Below are 17,632 nucleotides of genomic sequence, written 5' to 3'. Positions count from 1 at the left end.
GGTAAAGCAATCAAGTGTCTCTTTAGGAAAGAACTGGTAGGTTACCAGCTCACAGCTACATTGAAATTTGATTTCTTACCTTCAAAAAGTCTCTCTAGATTTCAGGTTTTATTTTAAGCAATAATCACCGACCTTCTCTTAGTGTTTCCATCCCACGTTGAGCCTTTAAAGTTTGTTGATCTACTTGAGAGAGCTACAACAGCACAAGTCAACTTCACTGTAGACAGTGTCTGTCCTCGAGCTGGAGCCTGTGTCCTTCCTGGTGGCTGCAACGGGCCGAGGAGCAGCTTGGGGCTGTGCACAGAGCACTCCCTGCGCGTGGCCCACGCCATCGTGCGCACAGGAATCATTCCCGAGGAGTATTTTATAGTGACGCTCGTTTAAAACCTCCTACGAGTTCCCCAACGTGAGAGTAAGAGAAAGGGAGTGGGTGTGGGGAAGCCGAGGGAATCAACCTTGGATTGTAACCACTTCCAGCGGGATCTGGATCGTCACTCACACCCCACACCCCGCATCGCTCTCAGCCGGGGCTTCAGCCCAGCTGACACAGCAGAACTCCACAGGGGGACACACAATCGGTGCTGGAGGCTGCTGTGCCCAACACAAACCCATGAACCCGGCTGCTGTCTATAAAGGTTTTAATATCAGTATAAATAGGGCACAGTTACAAAAAACTGCAAGAACTGGAGCAATGGAATTTTGCCTTAAAAACCTTGAGTGAGGCCTTGCTCTTCAGAAACACACACAACACACAGACTGCAGGGCGAAGGGAAGGCGTGAGCACACATACACCATCTTGCCTTGAACCACTCAGTACAAAAATAGCAGTAGAAAGATGGTCTCTGAATTGCTGGCTGATCCCTTGGTTGTGCCTCAGCTGGACTCTGACTGCAGGGGAGAGGCAGATTGCACCTTGGGTTAAGAGCAGAGTTAATGCCCAGTGGAAAGTTTTGTCTCCTCTCTCCATCCAGCCACAGCTTCCCCAGCTGAGGTACAAGCTATAAAAATAAAGGTTTTGAGAGTTCAGCACTCGTACCCAGCCCGGGTGCTCTGCTGTGGAGCGGGCGGGCTGTGCATGAGGGCTGACGGCCGAAGAGCCGCGCTGGGCCCTCCTTACATTCACTCTGCTGCTGGGTCACAAGAGTTCAAGGGGATCTGGCTGCTGCTGGTCCAGCTGGGTTCACACCACTGCCCACACCAGGCCTCCCTCCCCTTCCCAGTCCTTGTTACGAGCTCTGCCAACGGTGGTGCCTTCCGCGGTGGAGATGGATCGTTCCGCTGCAAGTCCTGAAGAGGGAGGCGGGGGCAGGACAGGATCTATCTCTGCATGTGCCGGACAAAGGCCTGCACCAGCTGAAACAAAGGCTCCTGCCCCTCGGGACCCAGCTTGGAGGCAGACTTTCCTTGGGGAGAAGGGAGAACCCCGCTGGCGGGCGAAGAGGGACCACCGCGGCGGAAGTAACGAGACAGGCTGGAGAGCAGCGTGCTCTGAAACCAGAAGCAGGTAAGGAGTTAGCTTCTTCCAAACACCCACACCCCTTTTCCTCCCCAAACAAGGTGCCGGTGGCAGAGGAACAGGCACCAGAACATGCAGCCCAGGATGCCCAAGGCTGCTGACTCACGCTGCGGAATGGGCTCTACTGGGCAGCCAAAGACAAACGACCTTCTCTCCCACCGACACGTTACAGTGAAGAAGGAGGAGGGACGGTACAAGCTCCTTACCAGCTCAGAGCTGAGCTCCTGCTTCATCCGCTGCTTGTCACGGGGGTGCACAGCTGGGTCTCTCAGGAACCGAACGGCCTGGGAGATGAGCAGGTAGAAACAGTTTTCCATTGTAAACATGAGCAGAGACCTGTGCAAAGAAACACACGTCAGCAGGAACCCCAAAAAAGTTAGCACACTCTAGTTTCAAGGTTAAATACTCCTAAAAAGACTCCACACAGGGTATGTGCGAGGCAACACCGCTACTGTTCATGTTCTGCTCAAGCAGTGATACCCAAAAGCTCTGGTCTGCGGAGAGAAACTCCTCCTGGCCATCAGGGAAGTCCAATTTAAATATTCTGGTAAATAAGCATCAAACAACTCTCTACACTGCACCTTAGGATGGGGTGGCTTCACACACCCTTCCCAAAAAAATCCCTGCTTGCTTTGGAGAGCTTCCGATGGACTACCTGAACTCCTTGGGATCAGAGTGAGCAGCTCTGAAGCTACACCAATGTAACTTCTGATCTGAGGAGCATTAGGTTCTGCTCCTTGGCCGTGGCTACATCAAATGGCAAGGAACTTACTTGAGGGTTTTGGTTCCCTCTTGCATATTCAGCCCCGCAGCCTGAGGGAAAGGTTCTTTCTTCTTATCCAGCTTGGAGGGAAAAAAAAGACAGGCATTAGAGACAGGAGGCAGAAAAGGAGAAATACTCCTACTCTTCAAAGTATCATCCTCCGTGCTCTCCCAGGCAGAGGAATGGCTAGTACCTCTCCCAGCGTGTTGAGGGCCACGTTCACCGTGGCAAGGAGCGTCCCAAAGCAAGGTGCGACATCCGAATCAAAGGCCGGTGTGGCGAAACTCAGAATGAAGAGCACGTTGTACTCAGCAAGGTCCAGCGACTGTGGAGAATCAGAAAGAGGAGTGAGGGCTCCCTGCAGCCATGAGTAGGCTATTGCCATAGTAATGGGAATACCTAGTCCCTTCTTTGTATGGAGAACTGGAAGCTTTGAGGTAATTTCCCAAATCTCAAGGACACAGCTGGAGCAGTAGCGAGCACTCTGTGCAGCACTGCACAACCAGACCGTGTGGCTCTCCTCACATGAATGAACCTTCTCCAACTCCCAAGCCCTACAGCTTGCCACCAAGTGGCAACTTAAAGTAATGACTGTTTCCAGATTGCTTTCAAATGCCCAGGCATGGGTACCTGGAGGCACAGGAGAAAAGAAGTTAACTATTCAAAAGTTTGGAGCAGGACACTGCCAGAATCAAGGCTTAAACCTTCCTTATCTGAACTTGGAGCCACCAGGTCACGCTGACACAGGAGGATAACAAGAGGATGCCTTTTCTGAAGAGTGATGTACTGCGGATACAAACCCAGTCTGCTCCAGTTACACGGACACACTGTTGTGCAGACCACACAAAAGCTCAGCCAAGCCTTCCTTTCACACTGACCGTGACAGATCCCTAAGGGGAACTCCTCGTGTCCTACCTTCCTGCTTTGTGAGCAACTGAGAGATGTCTGGTGGGGTCTACATAGACCCAGAACATCACTCGCCATGCTGGAAACAGCCCCCCACGGGGAGCAGCTTCTCTCCTCTTTCTCTACCTGGTCAAGGAGGATCTGACAGACATCGGGGGTGAAATGGCGCAGGGCAGCAAGGGTTTTGCTGAGGATTTTCAAGAGGCTGTACTGCACTGTGAGCAGCGCTTTCTGCTCTGCTGCCTCTGACTCAGGGCTGGGATGTTTGGAGGAGGCTTGGGGATTACGCTGCACTCGTGGAGTCACACTTGATGGAAGGGAATCACCATTTTTTGTCTGTGGAGAAAGAAAAAAAATAAAGGCTTGAATACAGATAGGATTATTTTGCGCTACTTTCAGGAAAAATAAAAACCCGCTATGAACAAAAAAAAAAAGGAACAAGGAAATTAAGTGCCCAAAGTCTGTCACCTGCTAGAAGCATGAGAATCTAAGAGTGTGCATCAGGGGAGGCACTGCATTGCAGGGAGGCAGCTGCAGCGGCTGTTTAGATTCCACATTCCAGAAAAAAGAATCTCTAATCAACACGCCAAGCCTTAGCCATGCGGAACTAACACATGGGTAGGAATGCATCGTCTCCACCTCCGGAATCTAAGGATTCCCCAAGAACGAGAGCTCACTCTCTCTTAAACAAATTAAATCACATCAAGGACAACAGGTCAACAATGGCTTAATTAATGGCACTATGGAGTACTACGGCAACGCAGCCGACTCGCTGCAGGGGAGGCAGCGATGAAATGAGAGCAGCACCCTTCAAACACAGGCTGCTGTTTCTCCAGGACTGGCTTTGCACAGTCCAGAGTTTTCAGAGTCCAGACCACTCTGCACTTTTTTTCTTTGCCGTGGAGAAATGCAAATCCTAACTCGTGATGATTGTCAATAATCACCACAAGGATTACTGGCAATCTATTCAATATCCAAGAGCCTGGACATTGAATAATATTTGCCTTTGATGAGGGAGCAGGGGCGTGCAACACTCCTAACTTACAGTTTGGCTTAGGGTCCCCATCCTCACCTGCAGGTAGTGCAGGAGCATTTTGCGGCTGTGCAGGAGGGAGGTACAGGCCTGACACAGGTAACACAGGTTCACCTGAAATAAATAAGGTGAGGGAGAAATCTCTTAAAAGCTCAAACCTCATCTATTCAGTACCATGGGTGGAAGCCAGAAAATTCAGTTAAAAGAACAGTGTGATCATAAGGGATCAGTGCAGTCTCTTGATTTCCCAATATTTTCTCTGAGTCACCCAGCACTGAGAACTGAGAGTAAGACACTGAGTCCCCCAGGTTATTCTTCCAAGCCACCATCTGTCTGTCCCCAACAGTTATCTTTCCTCACTCAATTCAGACAAGGTACTGATTAGAACAGACATTTAAATGACCTCAGGAATAGTTCCTATTAAAAGAGTAGGTTATACAGTGCCATTTTCTCTTAACACATGCAAATCCCTGCGCTCCAAAGCAATGTACTACCCGCAGCAGTATCCTGATGCCCACCTGCATGTCTCTCATGAGCTGTGGCAGGTGGAAATGCCACTCCTTTGTGAAATTTGAGAGCTGAAGAATGAAACCAACAGTGTGATCGGCCTCCTCCAGACAGGCCAAGCTCTGTACTGTCCGTACTGCATTCAGGCACTGGAAAGGAGAGAGAAGTAAATCAGGGTGACGACAGTTAAATCCCAAAAAGCCTATTCCTTTCTCTAGAAGAAAAAGCTGAAGATGGAGAGGATCTGCCCTTAGGCACAGAAAATATATTCAAGAACGTAGCTGCACAGCACATGGGTCAGACTCAGAAAACTTTATATTCTTAGTCAGAGGTCAATGCATTTCACGAACTGCACTGCCATAGAAGACAGCTCTTTGTCCAGGCAGAAAGCTTATAAACAGGTAATTCAGCACCTACACACAAACAGGACTCTCCAGCAGGTCTGCACTGACACAATCCAGCCAGTGCAGATACTTCAGTATTGCAGGACAGGAGAGCTTGCCAACCTGAATGGTGACTAAACCCTGACCACAGCATTTTCATTACTTGAGCAAGGCTGAGCTGAAACTACCACTGAAACCAGCTCTCATGCCACAAAGTGAGCTCCCATCAAACTCTCATTTGTGTTACCGTGTTGGGTAGGCAGATTAAGCACCTCTAGCAAAGTTCTAGCCCCCAAGAGTCACCAGCTGGTGACTGCCCAGCTCTAACAAGTATCACAGCAATTGTCCCTGCCTGACTGCATGGCTTGAATTTTCTATCCTCCTCTTCCCACTACTGCATTATTTCTACTATAAACTCTTCTGAGGCAGGAGCCTCTTTTCAAAGCTTCTGCACTTTCTGACATGTTTCCGTTGCTTTTGCAACACAGAAACCGAGCAAAGCATCACAGAGGAAATATGTGACATACCTGCAGAATCCTCTCTTGATGGACACCGACAAAATCCAGTGCCTCTGTCAGGAAGTTGTATCTGAGCGTTTTAAGAAGGCGCTCCATCAGTGACATGGAGAGACGATAGACCCCAGCCCAAGAGGGGGCATCCAACGACTTGCGAGAGGAAGCAGATGTCTGAACAAATCAGATACAAAAATTCATTAGTTATTTACACTGCTGCCCTGTGCGGCACACGCCACAAACCCTTCACACCATTTTGGAAGTGTCCTGTCCCTTGTGGTGGCTGTTGTCCTCCCAGACTGGGAAGGCTCACTGCACAGCAGGGCACAGCAACGCTTCTAGCACCTTCCCACCCACGAGGAAGCAGCACCCACCTGAATGGCTCCGTTACTGCTGAGCTGGTACACGCTCAAGAGGGGCAGGCAGACACTCTGGGTGACACCAGCTCCAGCCACGGCTGCTGCTCCCTGCAAGGCACAGAACAATCTACTATTAAAATCCATGTGTGTCTCTCCTCTCTGAGACTAAAGAAACACTTTGCATTAGATATTTCTCTCCTTCGCACCGTCACCACCCTTTTAGAGAACTTTCATCTACACCCACTTCTATGTTCTTAAAAATTCAGTATCAAGAAAAGCAACTCTGTTCTTGCAGTAAAATCTAACCTGCATAACTGTACTATGAATTTCAGTTTATTATCACCTGGTTTGGTACAAGTATAATCTTTGAAAAGGGCTGGCTTCGGAACAACCTTGCTTCCGCCTAAAGCCTCCCACAAGTTGAATATGTAACAGATAAATAATGCTTTATCGCAACTAATGAGAAAGTAGATTCCAACACTTAATGCTGTTTTAACTAGAGGGGATGATTTGCATTGCAGAAGAATAGATTCAGTGAAAGTGCCTGCTCTAAATTACAGGTCTGCTCTGGCTGGCTCAGCTCTTCCATCTGAGACATCCCATTATGGAGAAGAACAAGGCATACTAAGCAGGCGCACATACGGGCCCCACTGCTCACCAGCTTCTAAAAAACCCCTTTATTTATAGATCATTTTTCTGCTGCATTGCAAACAGCATAACAAGATATACAGTTCCTATTAAAAACTTATATCAATATGTTCTCATTTCCCTGCATCTCTCACCTGTTGAGTCCTTGCTAAGGTCAGCAGTAAATGTAAGGAGGCCTCTGTGAAGTGAAGGTTTTGTTTAACTCTCAGGCTGATCTCCAACGCGGCAAAGATAGTAGGAAGCACAGGGACTTTCCTAGTAATCTGTAGCCAGTAGTCTCCATCTTCATCAACTTCACAGAGCTCTTTAGCCAGATGCAGACCCAGAACACACACCTGCAGTGACATGGAAAGGAGAAGGAGGTATAGACTTGACACGGATACCAAGAAAATCCTGTAAGCATTTACTAACACAACCTAAAGTTCAATCATTCTCATAAATGAAGGCACTTGGTATTCCTCATGCTACACTCTGCACACTTCCTGGCTGTACTACCAATTGTGACAACGTTTTGAGGACAGATCTGAAAGAGAGGCAGCAACAGCCAATTTCCCAGACTGACGCATGCCAAAAAGACACAGTAATTCTGAAATAAAAACTGCTGAAACTTCCTTTGAAGGAGCAGGCTGCAAGGGAAAGTTGTTCCAAACATATATGGAACTTCTGTCTAGAGAAAAAAATCATGGCTGCAAAGCAGATGAACAGGTCCTTTACCCCATCTCGCTGGTCCTTGTGTTTAACTCGAGAGGCATCATCTGTTTCCATGCTGTCCTTGTCATCTGCAGCATCGCCCAAGGTCAGGCTGTGTCGAGTCTGATCAAAGAGTGCAATGACCTCATCCTGGAGTGTTTCGCACACGCTCAGCACCAGCTGGGAGTACTGAGGGATCTCGTTCACTGTGACACACACAGAGCAGACAACAATTAACACACAATCCTCATACTGAGGTTTCCAGTTTAACTGATAACATCGCTGGGTCACATTTCCTGGAGGTAGTATTTATTCTGTTTTCATTTCAAAACCTACAAAACAGAATGTGAGGAACTGACTAGGTTAGATGATAAGGTCTAGGAGGATATAACAAGGGATTAGACAGTCATCTGGGTAATAAAAACATGCCATTCTCCCAAGAGGCCATATAAGCTCATAACATTTCAAGGCAAGCACTGCTATGGACAGATTATTCCCTAACTGCTCACTACAGCATTTTTATCAGCTTTCTGGTACTGGCCAGTGGGTACAGTCTATATCATATGAGTCCATTTAAATACTACATTCCCATCAAAACTATTACAATAAATTGCACCACCTTTTACCAGCATGACTGGAAGCTCAAATCCAACAGCAAAGAAAAACGTTTAAAACCAACCCAGTGCTCTACTTTCTATTCATTTTCCAAAATATATGGGTGTGCAGAGCCCAAGCAGGGGGACAAGGACTACACAGAAGGGTAAGCTGATACAGTTCTCAACACCACAGTTACCCTTATATGTGTTGTACAAAGAAATACTGCCCAGATTCCACTGAGGGTCTTCAAGTGCTACTGGAATGTAAGATACCCCACAAGCAGTAATGACCAGACTCATTTCGCTGATTTGTAACAAAAGATTTTTTTGTGTTTGAGTCTTTTGTTGAACTAGAAACTCATGTCAGAATCTGAGCTCTACAACCACTCTGTGAGATGGCATCATTACTAGGGTGTCCCTCCCACACCCACTGAGCTATTTTCAAAAACACACGGGAACCCTGTCTTGTCTCTATCAAGTCTTCAAGTGCTACTGGAATGTAAGATACCCCACAAGCAGTAATGACCAGACTCATTTCGCTGATTTGTAACAAAAGCTTTTTTTTTTTGTTTGCATCTTTTGTTGAACTAGAAACTCATGTCAGAATCTGAGCTCTACAACCACTCTGTGAGATGGCATCATTACTAGGGTGTCCCTCCCACACCCACTGAGCTATTTTCAAAAACACACGGGAACCCTGTCTTGTCTCTATCAAACTGATCAAACACAGATTGCTGGGGAAAGACAAGAAAAGGAAAAACATGCACATTCTGTGAATGATAAACTTCATCTCATTCTAAAACAAGCAAGAAAAAGTGGAGAAGTCCCACAGGTTGATGACTACATTCAGCATCCTCAACTACTCCCAACACTATACACATTTTTATCTTGGAAACATTAGTGTCAGGGTTTATTCAGCCACAGCAGCCCTGCTCTGGACACTCACACATACACCACTCACCTTTCATCTCCTTCATTTGCAGCACAGTGATAAGAGCAGAGAATACTTTGGCTTTGGTTTTCTCCATCATCTGCTGATCTGCCTGTAGTACTCCCTCCAGGATCTGCGTCAAGGAGTTTATGATTTTATCCACAGAACTCAACTCGCTGACAACAAAAAGGGAGAGCTCTTCAGATTAGACAAGATCCCTCAATAAATATATTGGCTCGACTGAGCTGTGTGGATCATAATCTATATGATCCACACAAATAAAAGCAGTTCTTCCAAGTAACATTTAAATCAGCACCTGGATCTCACTAAAGACACCGCATAGTACAGTGAGAATGCAAGACTATCACAAAAGCTTTTTGATACACTTTTCACCAGCAAGCAAGAAGCCAAACCATGAATGTGTTACTGCAAGATATTTCAGCAACAACCATTGCCATGACATTTGCCATCCCAAGAGAATTCTGTAGGGCTTCAGTTTCCTCCCCAAATCACTAAGGTAATCTCACTAGTACAAAACACTTTATTATAAACTCCAAAGGTTTTATATTCACAAAATACCTACCTCTTCCACTGCTTGAGCAGGATCAGGAGGAGGGTACACAGCATAGACCCCAGCTGCAGGCAGGACACTGACATGGGAACTAGAAGCTAAGAAGAAATACTGCAAGAGTTACAGTGGCAACAGTCACATGTATGAACACTTAAGAAATCCCCAGCCCAAACACCACCACCAAATGACCAGGTTTGTTCTTCAGCAGCATTGAGGGAACCAGAGTCAGGTTCACCCAGTGATGCCAAGAATAACATGTACAAAACAGAGATTTGTAAGAAGCTCATCGTTTCAGGGAGAGAGACTTTGTTTCAGCCCAATTTCACGGATCTAAAAAACCGTAGGATGCCAAGGAGCTGCAGAAATGGAATTCCTCAGACTACAAAAGAGATGAGCAATTTGGAAATTAAAGAACTGACAGGAAGCAGCACCTACCAAAGCCTTGGTCCCATCGAGCACATCCAGAAACAACTGCTGATGAACTGCAGGATCAGTCAAGTGCATTATATCTGCCTGAGGTCCACAAAGACAAAGATCAATCAACAACAACAAAAGATGCACCTTCTTAGCAGTCTAACATCAAGCTACTGTTTTGATTTTTTACTTTAAGAATTCACCAACTTTTACAGCTCCTGAGTGATGCAGTTTTACAGAAACCACTGAAGTATTACATTAACAGTTGACAAGCAGTTGGCAATGACTAATTTCCCTAACGGTGCATCCCTGCCTCACTTGACTCGGGAATCTCTCTTCAGGATTACAGAAGTACTTAGAATTGCTATAAAAATTATTTACTACACCCCTCCTCTGCTCAAACAGACAGACAATATGCTCGTTTTGATCAAATGGCAAAACACCACCTACTCTAACCTCTTGCACCCTGCTCGTGCCATCTTGCTGTGACCACATATACAAGAAAATTGAATGAAAAACCAGTGAATTCTTCATTATGGCTTAGCTGGCCCCGAGGAGTCAACACCGTATTCTTCAAAATGTTGATTTCAAATTATCACAGAAGATAAAAGGTAGTTCTTACATGGCTGGTAGAGATTATCAGCAGCATCCGCCAGGCTGAGATGAGCATTTGATACTCTGTCATGGAGGCACAGCTGCTGCCCTCTGTCTCTGCCACGTGATACGCCAGTAACTTCACGTATTCTGACCAGTAGGCAAAGCGCTTTTTGGTGGAGAAATTCTTCAGCGTGTCTTTCAGGGACTGATCCAGCGAGCCCCTGACCAAACCAAGAGGAGAAGTTATCTTCATTTATTCTTTGGTCAGAAAACAACACTTCTTCTGAGATTTGAGTAGGAAAGCCAAGGACACAGCTTGCAAGTGAAGGTTATTCCATATATTAGACCTGTGCAGGGAATCCCACTTTTTGCATCAAATGTGAAGGAAAAGCATGATCCCAGAAGAAAATCCATGATTATTTTTATTTTTTTTTAAGCAGAGATTTTAGCTAATCATAACTTTTTAACATTAAAGGGCAGTTATGTCCAGGGAAACAAAATAAGTGGGAGAAAACTACTAAAATGTTATTCATCAATCACTATAGTAGGTGTACTTAGCTTAGTTTAGAATTAGTTTTAATAAATACTGTATATTCTCATTCCAGGGTAGAAGGAAAATACAAACATTCTCACCTACAGGCTGCAGAAACACTCCCGCCATTTGTGATTGCAAGAATCTCAAATGCACATTTGTGATCTATTTATAAATCACTGTTCCTCCCACATTATCCCACAGGATTACATGTACTTTGTCCCTCAAAGCCTGCATGGTTTATCAAGACTTAAGTTTAGATAATTAAGAAGTATAGGGATGAAGGAGAGACTACCAAAGACTCACTTGACAACATAGTAGATCTCCAAACAGATGATTTTCATGATTAAGGCACAGGTATCCAAGACACTGAGCTATAAAGAGGAAAAATAAAAAACAAAATCTGAGCCTCTAGCTCTGCAGGGTGAGTGGAATTTGGATTTATCCCTACCCATCCACTTCCAGTGACTGATACTCATTTCTCCCATAATAGCAATAGTTATGTCATTTGACCATAGACCTCTGCAAAGCCCGAAAGCGTTCACCCCATCTCCTGCCCGTGTTTAAACAAGCAGAAGGAAGAGCCACACACACCACTTGGAAACCTGTTCTGGGAAATACATAACTACCTTCATTTTGTCTGGATGTAACTCACCTCTGACGATTCTGAAGGCGGAGGAAGGGTCCCAAAGAGAGGATTGGTTAAATTCTCCCAAAACTTTGGCCTAAAATATATATACAGAAGTAAAATCAGTTATCTCCCCAATACCACATGCCTAGTAGCATTTTGACTGTTGCAAATTTAATAGAAAATATGCTTTGGTAAATACAAGCTTATATAGCTTTGTACAAAAGAAACAAAACAAAACATATCTGCTTCTGAACATGCACACAGAGGTTTCTCATCTTCTTTCCTAAGAGACTAAGTTCAAAGCCCATACCCTGCATAACCTTTACCAGGGCACACAAAGACTAAGATGCAAATGTCCCTGAAAAGTCTGATGAACCACAGAAAAAGGAAGGAAAATGCCTTGTAGAGAAACAACAACTCACTTTGTCCTCAGAACTAGCATGGCGCTGTCTCGACGGTCCTGCCACAGAGCGTGCAGGAAGGCAATGGCCGCACGATGCAAGAGGGGAGGGCACCAGTACCTCTCCTGTTGTTTGGAGTCTATCAGCTCTAAGACTACTTGGAGGCAACTCCACTCCCCTAAGCTGAATTCCTAAAGCAAAAGGAAACGAGAGAGGTTACATCGCCACAGAACCACGGTGTTGGCTCCTATTAAAGCAGAATGTCCTTCATTCCACTTAACAACACACAGACAAATAAATCTTGAATACATGATGCTGTCGTATATTTCGTATAAGACTACAAGGAATGTAGTCATAACACAGGAGAGAAAAATAATATGTTTAAAGGAATGAAAGATGAGCAAAGCTAAGACTTAGTAAGACCAAGTGCCTTTAAAAGGTCTCAACCCAAGAAGACCTTGAACTGCAAAGGACCAGAGTGGGTATTCTGGAAAATGGATATTGTCTGCTGTACCTCAATCTTCAGCTTTCTCACTGACTGCCCGCTGGTAGGGTCAAGAGAGTGAGCCACAGGGATCTTTGGTCTGACAGAATAGATGTTCTTATTTTAACTCAGTATCTACCTTGAAACACTGGGGAAAGTTTCTCTTTGGTTACAGGGAAAAGTGGAACTGCGATAGCAGCACATCCACTGCTGGAAGCACAAGCTGCATATATCTTTACATTCAACATCTGGTTACATGTAAGAACTATGAGATTTTAGAGACTAGTGCCATAAGACAATAAAAGACTAGTGAGTCCTTGGGCGAGTATCCCCCATTCTACCTTTGACCCGTCACTGCCATCCTTCACTTCCAAGTTCAGGAAGAGCTCAATGAGCCCAGGTTGTGTCTCCACCGCTACCGTGAGGAACTCCAGTATCATGACCTTAATGCGCATGTCCTCGATCTTGCTCTGCAGGCGGGTGAGGAAGGCGTCGCGGATGGCGGCAGCGTCACTACCGAGACAGGCGTAAACAGACATGGGAGCAACCTGCAACGGGGAAGAAACATCAGAAGCAGGAAGAACCAAACTCTACAGAATGCTCCTTCTCTGTACAAAAAGTGATTTGCATCTCATAGTGAAACTCCAAAATATTTCATATTGAATCTCTGAACATATGTGAGGGAACTTAAAAGTAAGCTGTTGTCATTAAGCAGGAAGAAACTTGCAAAGTGATGCAAATTTTCCTCTTTGGCAATTCCACTCTATCCCTCACCTCTTTCTCAACACCTTATTTCTCAAGGGTTATGACAAAACTGGAAAAGACAAAGAGAAAAACAGGTTTGGAATAATGATTCTTGAAATAAACAAACCCAGAGCTGGATTTATATGCTTGAATCATAGAATCATAGAATGGTTTGGGTTGGAAGGGACCTTAAAGATCATCTAGTTCCAACCCCCCTGCCATGGGCAGGGACACCTCCCACTAGACCAGGTTGCTCAAATAGCCATCCAGCCTGGCCTTGAACACCTCCAGTGATGGGGCAACCACAGCTTCTCTGGGCAACCTGTTCCAGTGCCTCACCACCCTCACTGTAAAGAATTTCTTCCTAGTATCTAACCTAAATCTCCCCTGAAACTGCAAATACATTTTCAGAAGTATAGTAGTCAAAAAGAGTAAGTCAAAAAGGCAAAGTTGAAAGCTCCCAATAAATACTTAAACAGGATTCTCAGTAAGATGTAAAAGTTCCAGTTACAAAGGTGATGTATTTAAGAGTATGACTTGAGAAAGTTGCTGAAAGAAGTGGAAAAAGATCAACCAGATGTGCAAATACTTTGCAGAAAACACCCCACTCCTGTAAAGCCTCTCAGTGAGATGGTAAGTGACTTTTCTTCCTAGTATCTAACCTAAATCTCCCCTGAAACTGCAAATACATTTTCAGAAGTATAGTAGTCAAAAAGAGTAAGTCAAAAAGGCAAAGTTGAAAGCTCCCAATAAATACTTAAACAGGATTCTCAGTAAGATGTAAAAGTTCCAGTTACAAAGGTGATGTATTTAAGAGTATGACTTGAGAAAGTTGCTGAAAGAAGTGGAAAAAGATCAACTGGATGTGCAAATACTTTGCAGAAAACGCCTCTATCAAGTAAAGCCTCTCAGTGAGATGGTAAGTGACTTCCAACACAGCAGAAGTTTACGTTCAAAAATTAAGGGCCCCTTTAAGTGATTTTTAATGTACCCTAACTTGCAGCTTTCAGTCCACACTGCCTTCAGCTGACTTGCATTAAGCTCCCTGATATAAATTAAGGGCCCCTTTAAGTGATTTTTAATGTACTAATGTCCACACTGCCTTCAACTGACTTGCATTAAGCTCCCTGATACAAAATAAAAGTCTGAAGAAATGATCTTGAAAGGACTTCAGTGGTGGAATCAGTCACACGGGGAGAAGCACAGGAGCACGTGTGTGTCTCATCTTACCGTCGCCAGTCGTTTGAGCAACTGGATGGCCAGGCGCGGGAGCGCAGGGTCGTGCTTGTGGTAGATGTATTTGGCCAAGACCGCAATAAGATTGTTTCCATGAGCACCTGGAGAGAACACAATTAAAATCAAAGAGAAGAAACCACAACAAGATGTAACTATTTACCAAATAACTTTCCATTGTTTCAACAAACAAATTCACCAAATAATAACTTCCATAGCAGAAGGTGAGAACTATGTCATTCTTCCAGGATAACAAGGCATGGGCCCAGCCAGAGGTATTAATAGCAGCTGATTTATTGTATTCTGTAATTAGACCCATCTCATCACAAAGCAGCAAACAATTAGCCACGTTTGCTTAATGCTTCAGCAGCTGTCCCAAAGGAGAAGAATGCCTTAGAGAACAGAGAACAGGCCTCCTCCCATCAGTAGAAACCACCTCTTGGTACCTTGAAATCTTAACTGCTCTTTGTAATGAGGCACATACTGATTATTTGCAAATAACCAAAAAAAAACCCAGCTTCCCAGGCTGCCCCCATGGAGAAACACGTACCATGCTGAGTCAGTGCCTGTTCCAATGGAGACACCACGCTGGAGGGGGGTTTCAACCGGATGACATTATTGGTAACCGAGAATGCCAGCTTAACTGTTTGGATCAGCAGTTGACCTTGGCCTTGGGACTCATCACTGGGATTCCAAAAAGAAACCAAAGTAAGTAACCATGTTGATGGCTGACATTTATTACTTGCATAACATCCAAAGATGAAATTCTGTACTCTGTCAGTTGGGGATTGTAAGACATTTTTACTCAGACTGACATGTCACCACATAAAAACTGCTGAAATAAAACCCCCCTCCAAATCCACAAAAAATATTGTCTATGCAGCTCCAAGTTTTCAACATCAAACAAAAAAGAAAAATAGCCTTACAGCCAATTGTCACTTTTTTTTCCCCCCTTTTTGGGATACAGAGATTTAAAATGTGCTAAAACAAAGGGAGAAACATTTATGGAATTAATCTCTCAGAAATTATAGCGTACCAAAAGTGAATGAAGAGATAAAACTGGTTCTAAGTCTGATATTTTCCTAAGATTTTTCCTTATCAGATAAACATTCTGAAGAGACATTGAAGCCAAAAAGGTTTCTCAAACAGGTCTCACTTTCTCCTTAACAAGTTTTGATTCCCTTCCAGACTTGTTTGGAAAGAAAAAACTGGCAGACTTTCTCAGGAACAATCTGCTAGCTAGTTTGGCTGGGTGTGTCAAGTCAGGTTGGCCAGGCAAAGAGAACAGAGGAAAGGAGAGAGATTCAACCACAGCTACAGCAAAAGATTCAAGCCTCGGTGAAAGCTGTATAAGGAATTTAAGGCACTCAACACTGCAGACATCTTTAATACTTCCAGAGTACTTCAACCTGCTTTCAGAACCACCCTGAAAAGACTGATCATCCCCCTAGTACTTCCAAAATTAGAGTTCAAGCTTTATTACAATTTATTAATGAGCATAATTTCACTGGAACTCTGATGTTACTTGAAGACACAGAACTTGTAACATTGGCTCTAATCTCGCTTCCAATTCACTCACTCAAACATATAAATTGCATTCAAGTGAATTTTTAATTAAAAAAAAAATGTAACTGCTAGCAAATGTTAAACAATCGAACACATTTACACCCACTGGCATGCTCCAAATGTCATTTAGAAATATAAAACTGAAACAACTGCATGAAATGGATACTGTACACCAAAGACTACGTACAGACCTGGAACAAACAAGGCTTGTTCCTCCAGACCATCCAAGGCAGCTGCCATGGCAAGCTGCTGAGCTGACTCCCTCTTAAATGCAATCAACTACAGTTAAGTTTAAAAATTATCATTTGCTTCTTTCCTCACACCACTGAAATGAACCACACAACTCACCTGCTAGACTGGGAGGCCATTACCATATCGATAGTGTCCACACCAATTCCCATGATGTTAATGACAGCTTGTCCTGCTTCGGTGTTGGCCAGGCTGAAGATGCACAGGGACTGGAGGCTGGGGGCATTGCTGGGAGACACAAACACAGGACATCATCACTAGGAGCACTTGCAGGATTTTCCCACCTAACACTTAAAAAACTACCACAAAGTAACCTCTTAATTTCTACAACCCCCCTGACCCCTGCTTTAGTCTCCCTTCTACCTTCTTCAGAGTGGATGCACTGAATAGGAAAGTGGATGGCTGTATGTCCCAGGAAATCTATTTAACTGGTTTCTCTTTCTTCACCAGCTGTTCTAAAAAAAAAAAATGTCCCTAATCCTCTTCCACGCTTCGTGTAATCAGTAACACTGAAAAGAGCTGGAACCAGCACAGCACAACCACCCCAGTTCATTCCTAGTCATATACACTCAAAAACTGAAACAAAAAATAGCAACTAGCCAGGCTAGGGCAGAGCTGAAATCCACCACCTGTCTTACCTGCTGCGAGGATCCATTTCAGGGCATAAATTCAGTATAGCATGGATCAACTGCAGGATAAGGCATCCTGAAACAGAGATGAAATGGATTATTCAGTTTTCAGGAAGATATGTTGCCTAGTTCCTAATATTTTCAGACAAATCACAGCATCTAGCAATACATACAAATCAAATCCCATATGGTAGCTAGAAAAGGCATGATAAAAAAGGGAGTAAAAATTCACACATCCTCTCTGCAAAGACAGATGATCCTTTTTATCCCCTCCTCCTCCTTCTCACCCCCAGCATCCTTACCAATTTTCTCTCTCACTCCATGAGAGTTGTAACGCCATTTGTGATAATTTGGTAACATCTCCTTCAGGACAAACACAATGCAAGGCACTAGTCCTTGGCTCTGGGTGCTACCAAGTTGCCCCTGGGAGAAACAGAAATATTATTGTTCCCCTTCTGATTAAAAGGGCAAGAAACCTTTTGTAAGAAGATATGTTATATGTCTTTAAAGCGTGAGCAAACTATCGAGCATGGGGACATAGATTTACAAGCAACTTCTATTCTTTTGTAGATCAGATAAATCAAAACAGCTCTTTGAGTAAATCAGACTACAGAGAAAGCACAAACAGTAGCACAGAAGGGAGTGTCAACCAACAATTATTCATAGAGACCCGTTTGATGCACAGGGGTCTCAGACACAGCTGTATTTCACTTTCCTATCATAACAGCCTACAGCTG

General features: G+C 44.4%; 1 protein-coding gene across 1 annotated transcript in view; it reads right to left on the bottom strand.

The window, feature by feature from the left end:
- Positions 1-621: 621 nt before the first annotated feature.
- The window catches only part of NUP188 (nucleoporin 188kDa), a 50,507-nt gene continuing 33,496 nt past the window's right edge, over positions 622-17,632 (bottom strand). The window contains exons 26-44 of the mRNA XM_014943028.1: positions 12,816-13,022; positions 12,012-12,181; positions 11,614-11,683; positions 11,265-11,332; positions 10,452-10,647; positions 9,851-9,928; positions 9,428-9,513; positions 8,875-9,020; positions 7,342-7,523; positions 6,762-6,962; positions 5,995-6,087; positions 5,636-5,794; positions 4,737-4,874; positions 4,258-4,332; positions 3,312-3,521; positions 2,473-2,604; positions 2,289-2,359; positions 1,723-1,852; positions 622-1,488 (exon numbers count right to left, since the gene is read on the bottom strand). Of these exons, the coding sequence (XP_014798514.1) occupies positions 1,318-1,488; positions 1,723-1,852; positions 2,289-2,359; positions 2,473-2,604; positions 3,312-3,521; positions 4,258-4,332; positions 4,737-4,874; positions 5,636-5,794; positions 5,995-6,087; positions 6,762-6,962; positions 7,342-7,523; positions 8,875-9,020; positions 9,428-9,513; positions 9,851-9,928; positions 10,452-10,647; positions 11,265-11,332; positions 11,614-11,683; positions 12,012-12,181; positions 12,816-13,022 (2,583 nt within the window). The 3' untranslated portion in view covers positions 622-1,317. The remainder of the gene's footprint in view (positions 1,489-1,722; positions 1,853-2,288; positions 2,360-2,472; positions 2,605-3,311; positions 3,522-4,257; positions 4,333-4,736; positions 4,875-5,635; positions 5,795-5,994; positions 6,088-6,761; positions 6,963-7,341; positions 7,524-8,874; positions 9,021-9,427; positions 9,514-9,850; positions 9,929-10,451; positions 10,648-11,264; positions 11,333-11,613; positions 11,684-12,011; positions 12,182-12,815; positions 13,023-17,632) is intronic.

Source organism: Calidris pugnax, unplaced genomic scaffold (genome assembly GCF_001431845.1).
Source record: "Calidris pugnax isolate Ruff unplaced genomic scaffold, ASM143184v1 scaffold102, whole genome shotgun sequence".
In the NCBI taxonomy this organism is placed as follows: Eukaryota; Metazoa; Chordata; class Aves; order Charadriiformes; family Scolopacidae; genus Calidris; species Calidris pugnax.
This window is presented reverse-complemented; position numbering and strand designations above follow the sequence as displayed.